This window comes from Ictalurus punctatus, chromosome 24, assembly GCF_001660625.3.
Source record: "Ictalurus punctatus breed USDA103 chromosome 24, Coco_2.0, whole genome shotgun sequence".
Classification (NCBI taxonomy): domain Eukaryota; kingdom Metazoa; phylum Chordata; class Actinopteri; order Siluriformes; family Ictaluridae; genus Ictalurus; species Ictalurus punctatus.
In genome coordinates, this window is record NC_030439.2 from 17,390,162 (window position 1) to 17,403,126 (window position 12,965).

The 12,965-nt window shown below is 34.7% G+C and overlaps 1 protein-coding gene across 1 annotated transcript; it reads right to left on the bottom strand.

Moving 5' to 3' along the window:
- Positions 1-3,626: 3,626 nt before the first annotated feature.
- On the bottom strand, positions 3,627-6,656 carry LOC108257333 (P2Y purinoceptor 11). The gene is made up of 2 exons (XM_017455002.3): positions 6,504-6,656; positions 3,627-4,857 (listed from the first exon to the last, which is right to left on the bottom strand). Exon 2 carries the CDS (start codon positions 4,833-4,835, stop codon positions 3,954-3,956), a length of 882 nt encoding a protein of 293 aa, XP_017310491.2. The 5' UTR covers positions 4,836-4,857; positions 6,504-6,656; the 3' UTR covers positions 3,627-3,953.
- Between the last annotated feature and the right edge of the window lie 6,309 nt (positions 6,657-12,965).

Consider the following 12,965-nt stretch of genomic DNA (forward strand, 5'->3'; position numbering starts at 1 on the left):
GTCTCCTACTCTGTTCAAAAATGACTTTCATTTCCTCCTTACAGTTTTTCCACTTGTGGTTCTACTTTATAACATAAGACACACAAAAAAAGCACTTAGCCAGTGAGAATTATAAAAATTATTATTTAGTACTGAAAATGCAACAAATGTGAACATTTTTTGTATCTCTTCGGGGAGAATGTAGTCTTTTCATGACTGCTAAAGGAGGAACGTTTCACTCACTCAGAAGTTTGAATCATTTGACAACATCGCCACCACCAGGTGGAATTCTTCTAATTCATCCACTGAAGTATAGATCCTTGTACAGATCTGATCTCAGCACTGATTGCTCCTTCATCGTTTCTCCTTATTTTTCATTCTCCTTTGCATGTTCTCCTCTCAGGCCTGTCTTTGTTCTTTGGCTGTTCTTCGTCAGACTTTGTGATCCTCTTGATGATCTTACCTGATCCGTTCTCCTTTGTTTCCTTCTTTTAATCCATTGCTCATCCTAGACCTTTAATTTGTCTAGCTCGAAATTCTTTTTAATACTTATAATTGACCCCTTTTCCCTCCAAACATCTTGCTAGCAGAGATTCAGCACCTAAAGTCATCTTGCGAGCAGAATTGTGGATTTATTTTATTTTATTTTTTCCACAACAGTTATTTCCGTCTTTTTGAATGGCTTCTGCTCCAGGCAAAAAAAAAAAAGTTCTGTACCAGCAGTGCATGAGCCAGATGCTGTTTGTGCTTCCTGTGTTTCTGTGGCTGTACAAACATGACAAGTTTGTCTAGGGAAATAAATGTATGCCTCATTAAACAGCAGCAGGAAGTTCTGTGCACTTTAAAGGAGAAGAAGATACATCAGTGTGTTTACTTTGAACAGTTTCTGGTCAACACACTTTCATTATTTGTTCTGTATGTACTTAAAAATGGACTAAGCCAAATCTAAACCAAAAGGTGAAAATGAATACTAAAATACCTTACTAAAATGGAAAGGGAGAGTGAGGTCTTTCCTAGATAAAAAATATATCTGATCCAACATTCTTGCAAAGAGTGCATTTGGATACTGGATATAGATAGTTTGAAGATCATTGAGATTACTAAGGATAGTACCACTTAAAAACTGTGAAGATGGCTGAAAGGTATGTACTCTCATATTATGAACTGTATTAAGACACCTTGGATACGGGGAATACTGAGTTATAGTTTCTGTTTGTGTGTCTCTGTGCTATCAAATACCTATGATGAATGTATATATTTAATTACCTCTTTGAATAAGCTGATCAACTGCTATCCTTTAATATAGCTGAAACATGTAGACTTATTTTGTAGTATCACCCTGTGCGGTGTGTGTTTTGTCTATCTGTCTGGCCCACCAGTAGAAACCGTCCACGCACTGCCATTATCAAGGGGTATAAATACTTCTGCTCTGCATGAATATAGTGGGATGTCTGTGTGAGCATGCATGAAGTCAGTGTGTGTTCATTTTAGACCCCCCAGGTCTGAACGCTCCACGGTAAACTTTTTTCAATTCAATTCAATTCAATTCAATTTTATTTGTATAGCGCTTTTTACAGTAGACATTGTCTCAAAGCAGCTTTATAGAAATATCAACATGGTATACAGATATTAAAGGTGTTAATTTATCCCAACTGAGCAAGCCACTGAGTGGCGACGGTGGCAAGGAAAAACTCCCTAAGATGTTTTAAGAGGAAGAAACCTTGAGAGGAACCCGACTCAGAAGGGAACCCATCCTCATCTGGGTAACAACAGTTAGTGTGAACCACACTTTCTAGCTCATAGTAGCACAGGACTGAGAGTAAAGTTAATAGAAGTAATTGTAATAGTAATTAGGCTGAAAGGGCTGACGGAGGTCTGGAAGACATAATAATTATATTCCTGAGATACATGGAAATCTAACAATGGCTTTGGAACACAATTCATATGAACAGTTATGCTATGATAGCTTTCGGACTGCAATTGCCACAAACAATTTTTGCACTGAAGTCTCCATCAGTGAACAGTGGATGAGTTCAGCAAAACAGACTTCATGTGAAAACTGTAATGAATTTCCTGGTCACACAATTTTGACCAGGCAGTACACATTTACCGAAGGGATTTATTTTTAATTGCACTATCTGGCGTCACCCTGATGAGGATAGGAGTCTGGTTCCTCTCAGGGTTCCTCCCTCATATTATCTCAGGCAGTTTTTCCTTGCCAGAGGCATACGTTTTAAATTTATAACAATGAATTTCTGTAAAACTGCTTTGAGACAATGTCCATTCTTAAAAGCGCTATACAAAAAAATAAATAAATAAAAACAATTAATTAATAGAATTTAATTAATGTTATAGACCTAGATGAGATGGAAAATGGTTCCAGGAAATTTTGACAGTAGGTGCATTCATATGGGACTGTGGCAGCAGCTGTGTACATAATTTATGACCTGTGAAAATTTGTTGAGTTGACTTATTATGCATTCTGTTCTATTGGTTGTAGTCATTACTGCAGTCCATGGAGCTACCATAGCAGTTCTGAATAAAATCAGGCCATTCACCATGCAGCAACCAGGCCCTTCAAGTATCCTTTACATTTTATGTCGCACAGAAATTAAGTTTATATAGACTAGGTATACTAGCATTGAGTACTAAACTCAAGTATTTACTTGCAGCGCTCTCTGTTAGTTTATTTTATTATTATTAGTCCTTCACGCTGTCCACTCAGTGGTCATCTTGGCAAACGCTTCGACATTATTTTTATTTTAAGTCATACAAGACCAAGCTCCTGTTTACTTGAATTGGGAAAGACCCATAAACCAGAAATGGACAGATTTTAAACAAATGATGTTGACAAAAATAGCTCAAGTAATGGGAAATATTAAATATGAAAAAAAGGTTGCACTGGCTAATGTGTATGCATCAGTGTAAGAATCTAATAAGTCATGCATGAGTCTTTACCAACAAAGTGGTTCCCTGTTTTTTATTAATACAGCTGCCATGCTAAGAGTTTCACTGTCACATTCATATTTCAACCAGTGGCCTGTCTGTAGTCCTTCCCTGTCTGTTGTTACTTAATAGCAATTAATATTAACTGATGGAATCATTAATTCATTTGATTGAAGATCACTGAAGATGATCTCTTTCTTTTTCTTGGTCAGGGTTGCAGTGGATCCAAAGCCTAGTCTGGGAAATCTAGGTGTGAGGCAGGAATACACCCTGGATGGGACACCGGGGCAACATGCAAACACACTTCACACCTATGGGAAATTTAGTGCAACCAGTCCACCTCCCGGCATGTTTGTTTTCAACGGGTGCATATCAGAGAATCCAGAACCCAGAGAACATGAGAAGAAAATCTACACAGACAGAAACCTGAGTAGGGCTGGGTCATATCACAAAAATATCATAACATATATATTTGAAGATATTTCTGTGACACTTGTTATGCATGACAATGTAAAGGTTTGCTAACAAGCAGTGAGCAAAACAGTAGACATTATAAATTCAGTGGAAAAAAAAAACGAGTTTATACTTTTATTAAATGTCTACAAAAATGAGTTATTGAAAAATAAAATTCTGTAAAAAATGCTTACATTTTTATACAATTTAATTTTTTTTAACATCAACTCAGCTGCTTACGATCACTAAATACATATATCACCGTATTGGAAATGCTCCCCACTGCGCCACCATACCACCCACAAACTGAATCATTGACATCAGTTTTACTAAATATCACTAAATATCACTAAATGCTATTTTCTGACATTTATCATTTTACTCATTTTGCTGTGACATATTATGAGAAATCAAAATGACTAGTTCACGTTTAGGGTCTAAGCGTCATGAAACAGGAAATGTTCTCATTTAATCATGCACAATTTTACTACATTTTCCAAAACATACCAAAGTAAGCTATTGCAAATCTGAGCCGTACAGAGTGCAGTTGTTTTAGGACTGTTGGTTAAAAATATTCATAAGTATTCGTTCAGGCTCCTTCTACAGCATGTGATGCTGTCAAGCATTGCCATGTACAGGATGGGATGTAGGCACATGTTCAGGCAGGCTAGGGCCTTTGATGCCGGGTATCCATTACACACATAATAATTAATATTTCCTTCTTCCTTAATTTTAAAGTACCATATTTGCAGAATGTGATAAGGGACAAAAGACACAATGTACAGGATGCAAATTAATGCCACAGTCAGAGACACTTTTTTCTTGTCCAGTGAGGTGATATTGACGTTTTTAGAAAGAGCCACCATTACACCAAAATAGGATGCAAAAGTAACCACAAATGGGACTAAGCAGCCTATAACAGCCATAAACACCCGAGCGATAACCTTTTTAGATTCCTGGCCTGGTTCTGAAAATAAGGAACATCTGTCACTCTGGACACCTGAATAGTAGAGGATCGGAGATGAAATGATTGCTACAGAAATCCAGACAAACACACTGATGATCTTGGTGTGTTTTAAGTGAATGTGCTCATGTGTGTAAAAGGGATGAACGATGGCTAGGTATCGAGTGACACTTATGCACATGATGAAGTAAATGCTCGCATAGAGGTTGGAAGTGAAGAGGAAGCGCTCTATTTTGCAGACAGCAGCACCAAATTCCCACTTCAATCCTTTTGAATAGTAGACAATAAGAAGTGGGAGAGTGAGCGCATAAAGGATGTCACTGATGACCAGGTTGCACGAGAACACCACTCCTGTGTGCCAGTTTTTCTTCTCTTTTGTCACAAGCAGCCACAGCGCCAGTATGTTCCCCATCAATGCCACAAACATCTCCACACCGTAGATGGGAGGTAACAGTTCCTTTTGAAATGTACTGTTGCAGCTGCTGCGGTTCATGTATCCAATTTTACTGAGCCTCCTGCAAAATATAGCAATGAAGAGTTTACTTCTGACATATAGAATACAGTGACTTGCAAAGTCTTGAAGTGTTCCCTTGGAATTTATCAGATTTTTCTGAATAACAAATGATACATACACATATTCTTCCTGTCAGTAATGTTGCTGCAAACTCGTTTGGCTTCAAAGTCAAAATTAATTACATGATCACCAAGTATTTCAAAGAAAATCAAAAACTGAAGAAAAAAAATAAATGCTGCTTGCATAAGTATTCAGCCCCCCAGGTTCCAGGAGCGCCAGATATTGATCAAAATACACTAAAGTAACAGCTCCTATTTTCTTAACAAAAAACACAGCAATTGAACTTCCATTAAGGAGACTGTCAGTCTGAAGGAAAGGATTGTAATGAAGAATAGAACAGAATTTCATAAATTAGGAATAAGGTGTAAAATGATATTTAAGGGGTTGGACATCCCAGTAAGCAGTGTTGGATTAATAGTGAGGAAGTGAAAGCTGCATTACACAACCCAAGCACTAACTAGATAGATAGATAGATAGATAGATAGATACAAAATTAACAAAATTAAAGCTGTTATTTTTTTCTGACAAACAATGAATTTGGTGTTAAAGATTACTTTAAGGGCATGGCATGTTGGGTCGCAATAAAAATACTGGTTGGAATAATCTGTCTAAATGTTGTTTTTAATCCAGATGAACCTCATTAGCTTTTAAGGGGGTTGAATACTTTTGCAAGGCACTGTAGGAATCTACAGAACTTGTTTTAGGATAGATTAAAAGAATGGTATGAAGGGGTTCAACTGTCACAAAATTTTCAACTACTAATTTTTTTAAAATAATTTTTGTATTGACACTAAAAGGTTAATGTAGTTGTAATGAGGCTTTATGACCATTAGCTAGCATCATGAACAACAAGTGCTGAAATCCACACAGGTAGCTTCAAACAGGGTTGAACTGTTGTGGCATTTTAAATAGATTTGCCTAAAAAAAATTCAAGTAGGCATAAACCACATGAGTCCATCGCAGAAGTAAAGATTGAAATGCATTTGTACACATGCATAGCTAAGTATATCATGGGAATTTTAGATATTTTTCTTGCATTTGCTCTATTATACATGCCATTTAGTTATAATGATACTGAAAACTAAAACTGTGGAATAATGAATATAATACAGGATTAAAAATAATCATATATCTAACCACACCACCAGTTCACATGACATACTGCAGTATAAAGAATAATGTAGTACAAAGGAATCTTATTTGATGAGAAACCAACACGTTACATAAACTGGTCTGGCTGAAAATTTCTGGAACAAGCATTAAGATTAAATTTGAAACTATGGAAGGTATCTATCACAGTATGATAGTTCTAGGAGCATTTCGACAATAATTTGTTTCAGAGGTGCCAACAGAAGTGCTAGCATTTACAATTTTTGATATCTGAAAACCAATATGCTGTTCATATTTACAATTCCCCAGGGTAGAATATGTCACATTTAAAATTTTCTTTCAGTATGTATTCATTTTTGAAGATCAGTAATATATATGCAAAAAAGAATGGCTGTAGTGCAGCAATGCTAGTGGACATGGAATATACTTTATACCAGATATGCATTTACAAGCTTATTTGCCAGCTTATATAATTACCTGACTCCAGTCAGTTGGATTGAAAACTGCAGATTCTCTCAGACTTCAAAAAACACCCAAAGAATCATAAAGAGAACAATAATGCAGAAATACTCTCAGCTTGCTTGTTGCTGTTTCTTACTTTTGAGCTTATTATTTGAAGTTTTCTTTTGAAATACAGTAACTGTCTGCTTAGATTACCATCTCTTCAAAATGCAAACTTTTTAGGCCAGTCCCCTTGAGCCAGGTGTTGTTTGACTACCTGCTTTGTTATGGCTGGCAAATACTTCTCTACTAAATATTTGCATCACTTTCTTCTTGTGTAAGCGTCGTCCTGGTCAATTTGTAAAGCATAGTGTTGTATTCTGTGCTCTCTGCTTGGACTTTGTGCCTCATTTGCAAATTGCTTTGGTCATATAAATAAATAGGCTATATTGGGCGTCTGTGGCTCAGGTGGTAGAGCGGGTTGTCCACTAATCGTAGGGTTGGCGGTTCAACTCCTGGCCCACATGACTCCAATGCCGACGTGTCCTTGGGCAAGACGCTGAACCCCAAGTCGCTCCCGATGGCAAGCTAGCGCCTTGCATGGCAGCTCTGCTACCATTGGTGTGTGTGTGTGTGTGTGTGTGTGTGTGTGTGTGTGTGAGTGTGAATGGGTGAAGGAGAACCAGTGTAAAGCTGATTACATTACTGATTACTGCATGTAAAAAGTAATCAGATTGCTAATTACTTTACTGTGACGTTACTTTCAAAACTTCTAAAACCTACAAAAAATACACTACAAAGTGAAACTCATCTTTCAGTTCTTTCAGTCATTTCAGCACGCGTTAATGTATGACATGATCAGAAAAAGTCAGATTTATAATTAAATTTGCCTCGGGGGTTGTAATTGCTTGTAGGACTATCAGACCGATAAAATATAAAACTTTTCTAACTATGCTAGTTTGGTGACACTAGCCAAGGGGAGGCACAGCTAAGCTATCACTGTATGGGTTAACGGCCATAGTGCCATGCAGAATATATTATCTTTCCTTATGCTCTGTTCATATTCATGTAAACTGGAACTCATACAGACATTTAAAGCCCTGTTTTCCTGCTCAGCGTGAGAGGATGTTACTGTTTCAGTTTCTCCTTTACTGATTTAAAAAAATTAAATCGGTGTATATCAATTTTTCCTCACACTGACTGTGTGAGCTAGCGTTTGGCAGAATTGAGAGCCGCCAGCCAATAAGACACGAGTATTTCCACGTATTTTCCTGTAAACCCTTTCTGATCGGTCTTGCCTCCGTTCACCGAAGATATAAAATTACAACACCGCCGTCTTCTTTTACTGGCGTTCAGTTACGTAGCAAGGAACCGCACCAAGTGGAAAATTATTCAGGGATAAAGAAAAAAATCTCCGGAGCAAAACGTGATTTCTTTTTAAAATGCCTTTTACTTAATATTGTTTTCTTAACAATAAATCTGTAACACAAGTAACATCATTTTATTGACATCAGAAACTGTAATCAAATGACAAATTTTAAATGTAATGCTGCATTATCAGAAAAAGTCACTAGAGTATAGTAACGCATTACACCAAACCAACTCTGGATATAAGTCACAGCAATGTACAGCAGACAATTCTAAAATACTTACAGCACTATATCCAAGAAGCATATGAATATTTTACATGGCACAAGTAAATCTTTATATAGTGTGTTCAAAAATGAAGCAGCTAATATCAGAATGTTCTGATTTTCTTTAACCTGCAATAACTGTTCCGAAAGGAAATCATATTGTGTCATGATATTTAAAATGCTGTGAATTTCTTCAATGTGACACAAGAAGGTAATGTATTGGCTTTGCGTGTTACCATGGTAAAAGATTTCAGTCTAACAGTCAACCCTAAATTAAATAACAAATTGCACTACTAGTGATTAACTAGAAACTAGCTATAGATACAAAATTATAACCATTTGGAAAGAATAACCCACATCTTCTCAACCTTTTCTGGTCAATGACCTTTTTTTTTTTTTAACTTCAAATTGCCTAAAGGCTAATAAAATTTTAATAATAATAATAATAATAATAGAAGGAGAAGAATATTTTTCTTGTATTTTAATTAATATTGTATGAATGAAGATTATATGTATAGAACTACATTATAAATAACGACTTGTTGTCAGAAAACATATCTAAGATACTCTCTAAGACACTCTTTTTATACTTAATCATGTTACTAACCTGTTGCCAATTAACCTCCAGCTGTTTCTTTTTAGTAACACTTACTTTTCCAGTCTTATGTAGCCCCGTCCCAGCCATCGAATTCAAAATTACCTTATTTTTTTCTTAAAATGGTACATTTCCTCAGTTTAAACATTTCATATGTTTTCTATGTTCTATTGTGATTAACATATGGGGTTATGAGATTTGCAAATCATTGCATTTTGTTTTTATTTATATTTATTTACATTTTACACAGCATCCCAACTTTTTTGGAATTGGGGTTGTAGATTAATTATAGCTGATGAGCATCCAACATGCTAAACCACATAAGTTGGTCCAATTGAAAAGGTTCAGGACTGATCTTGGATAAAAAGAAGTGAAAGAAAATCTTCATATTTATTTAGTAATGCACCTTTTTGTAAATTTTTTTTTTTTTAAATATCATTTTCGTTTTGAATCTCAGAGTAAAAAACATGTCACAGGCTTTATGAAACATAATCTAAAAAGCATGTGTGTTATATTCATTTTATTCTACTGTTTTCTTCCATTCAGGAGATGGCAGTAGATACATACTGTATGTTGTTGTAGCCGCTTGATAGGAAATTACATTGTAGAAATTTCTAAAAAATCAAATCAATCAATCAAAAAAAAAAAAAAATCAAATAACAAAAAACCCTGTCAATTCTGTAAGAAAAGACAATGAGGATGTCGAAGATCTCAAAGAAGAATAACTTTATTGCAGCATGGCAGTGAAAAAGTACGTGAAGCACATCAGGTTCATCTGAGTCAAAGTGAACCTCGAACAATATCAGCACAGACATTTTATACTGTATTTCAAACCAGGTTTTCTGCCCATAATATAAATTAAATATTGCTCTAAATGTAAATTAAGGATAACATTTGACATAATCACTTTCCTTTCTCGCATTATTGATGTCAGAACAAGTGTGACCACTCAGATGGTGAGGTGATAAGATTCTCTAGACAGATGTTTTTCTGAGTGATAATTATGGTCACACACCTTTTTGTTCAGGGACGGTTCTTGATGCTATAACTGATTGAATGCCACTTTAGGTGGTATTATCCACATATCGATAATTAATAAAAATAATAACTATGATAATTAATTCCTTTTTTGGGAACGAGCTTATCCGAACACGTCAGGGTGGAATCTGCTTAGAGGCAGTCTGTAATTTCTTACACTCCATATCAGTCTCAACAGGATTTTGCGATTGCAGAAATTGACGCAAAAAACTCTGCAATATTTGAAACTCCACAATATTCAGAGGAGCTTGCAATTTTTCAAAATAACTGCAGATTTTCAGCAAATTTGGGCAAATATGGACTACCATATGTTCTGTATGGACTACCATATGTTTTTGACCACAGCATTATTGTCACAGCATTATTATATTTGCATTGCAATTGAACATGCTAACGGATTTAGGTACAGCATTGGCTTAGCTTCAGTTTAGACCTAATGGACCTATAGAGTACCACAGTGGGCCCTTTGGGAAATGAAGTGTGAGTAATTGTATTAAGACCAGAAAAACAAACAAAATCTGGACACATTAAGAAGTTTTTATTAAAGTTAAGTTCTATTATTGACTGTATATTAATCTTTTCATCTTCTCATCTTCTCATATTCATCTTTTCATCTCAAACCCAAATAGGAATTTCTAAACAAAACAAAACAAAACAAAACAAAAAAACTCTTGTCACCATGTATGGTCTAGCTCATGGGCAGTGGTAACTCATTCGTTAAGACATTGGACTACTGTTCATAAGATCATAAGTTTTTGAACACAGCAACACCATTAACTGTATATTTTTTATTTGTTGAGGTATTATTAGCATTGACATTGAGGTTATTAAGAAAACCAAGTAATCCAGCTTCGGCTTTGGCAAAGCACAATTGTTCTGATTTTCTTTAACCTACAAGAACTGCTTCAAAATGTAATCATGTTGTTTCGTGATATATAAAATGCTTTACAATTTAGCATGTTAACAGATCAAAGATGGTAACAGGTACTTATAAAGTACCAGTGGACCCTGTGTGAATAAATGTATTAAGACCAGAAAAAAATAACACACAAACTCTGGACAATTTAAGCAGTTATATTTATGATTTTTCAAAGCACACAAAGCATACCATTTATTTATTGATTTCATTCCAATCATATATATTTAGAACAATCACAAATCCTATATATAAACATATTTCACTTCTGTAGTCTGTAGTCAATACTCAGTTAAATAAAAAAAAAAAAAAAATGCCAGTATAGTAGTCATTCAAAATAACTAGAAACCAACAAAACCCAAGAATCAACCTTTTCTGGCCAATGACCTCATTTCTTTTTATTTTCTTTAAATTTACTGAAGGCTAATGATATTTAAATAATAATAATCAACCCATTTTAATTAGAGTTTTTTTTTTTAAATTCGGTAAATCAAGTTGATATATACAGATCTACATTATAAAAAATATATAGAATAGTGACTGTCTAATTTCAGCATTTACTTGAGGTTATAAATAATTAAATGTAGAACAAAATCACTCTACATGTTCATTTGAAAGCTTTAAAATAGATTAGCTAAAGCTGAAGCTAAAACAGCTGATGAACACAAGTTTACAGTATCAGAATTGTACAGTTTATTAGATTTTTGGGATTCAAACTCAACTATTAAACACAAAAAACTGTTTGCATGAGTTGCACAAAAAATCTGATCCTGAGAGCTTCTCATTACTGAATTTACAACTGGAATCAGTTTAGATGAGACTAAAATAAAGTTTTGGTGACAATAGCAACGGCACACAAGCACAATCCCTGAGCACAGCTCCCGTTTCTTACCATTTTATTGAGCCTCCTAAAAACAGCAATGCAAAGCACCAGTATTAGAATAAATTAGGAATAGTATAAAACATTCATATACAGCCTCCAGACCCATGTTTGCATTCAATCTTAAATTAGATTAAATTAATCTTAGATTAAATCTTGATACACAATTAAAACTCAGTTTTACATGCTTAAGAAGTCATAATGAACTATTTAACGTGTTCTTTACATTTAACTTTAAGAAGCTTCATATACTGTTTTTAATTGCTAAATGGCATTGTTTACTCTAAACAATGAATTTTTTAAAATAAGTATACTATGGACACCTCAATGTATGTACAGGTGATAACAAATTTCAATATATACCACAAATAATAATAATGTGTGGGTTGATGATGCAAAAAACCAGCTAGCAGTGCTACATTATGTTGTTGTTGCGTTAAAGAGTCTGACTGCTGTAGGGATGAAGGATCTGCGGTAGCGCTCTTTCAGCAGTCTGCTGCTAAATAGGGTGTATTTGTAGGATATTTCCATAGGGTGTACTTATGTTTTCACATGACTGTATGTATGTATGTAAGGACTAAAATACAGCAGAATATCCAAGAAATATTTAAATGAACATGATTACAATGCACAAGTAGATCTTTAGGCAGAATGCAGTCAGTAATGGAAGAATATTTCACTTATTCATCAAATTACACTGTTTGGTAACAATATTACCACGTGTGTGCGTATACTTAGTGCTGGTTCATATTTTATCTCAACAATGATTGCACCTACAGCTTCTTTTCTTTATGATGTAATTAGGTTAAGTCGGTGAAAATTTTATTAATGCAACATAATGCAGGCAAAGATAATAAATGGAAAAAAGAAAGAAAAAGAAAGAAAAAAAGCATGCATGTTATAGTCAATGAATTTTATTCTATTATGTTCTTACATCCAATCGATCTCAGCAGATACAAACTGTATGCCATAGCTGCAACACTTTTATGGATTTTATTTACAGTGCCCTCCACTAATATTGGCACCCTTGGTAAATATGAGCAAAGAAAGCTGTGAAGATTTGTCTTTATTGTTTAACCATTAGATCTTTTGTTAAAAAAAAATCACAAAAATACTCTGCTCTCATGGATATCAATCTGTTGCAAACAAAACACAGGTTTCTCAAAAATATATCTTTGTTAAATATCGATGTGCAACAATTATTGGCACCCTTTTAGTCAATACTTTGTGTTACCTCGCTTTGCCAAGATAACAGCTCTGAGTATTCACATATAATGCCTGATGAGGTTGGAGAATACATGGCAAGGAACTTTTTCTCTTGCTGCTCCCTTAAACTAGATGTTGAGAAATACAATCAGACTGTTGTATTCAGAACAAAAAAAAAAATACCACAGCACGCACTAATAAACTTATTGAATTATTTTATTTTATTTCT

Excerpts from the sequence above, each read along its gene's own strand:
- LOC108257333 (XM_017455002.3), bottom strand. The coding sequence starts at position 4,835 with ATGAACCGCAGCAGCTGCAACAGTACATTTCAAAAGGAACTGTTACCT.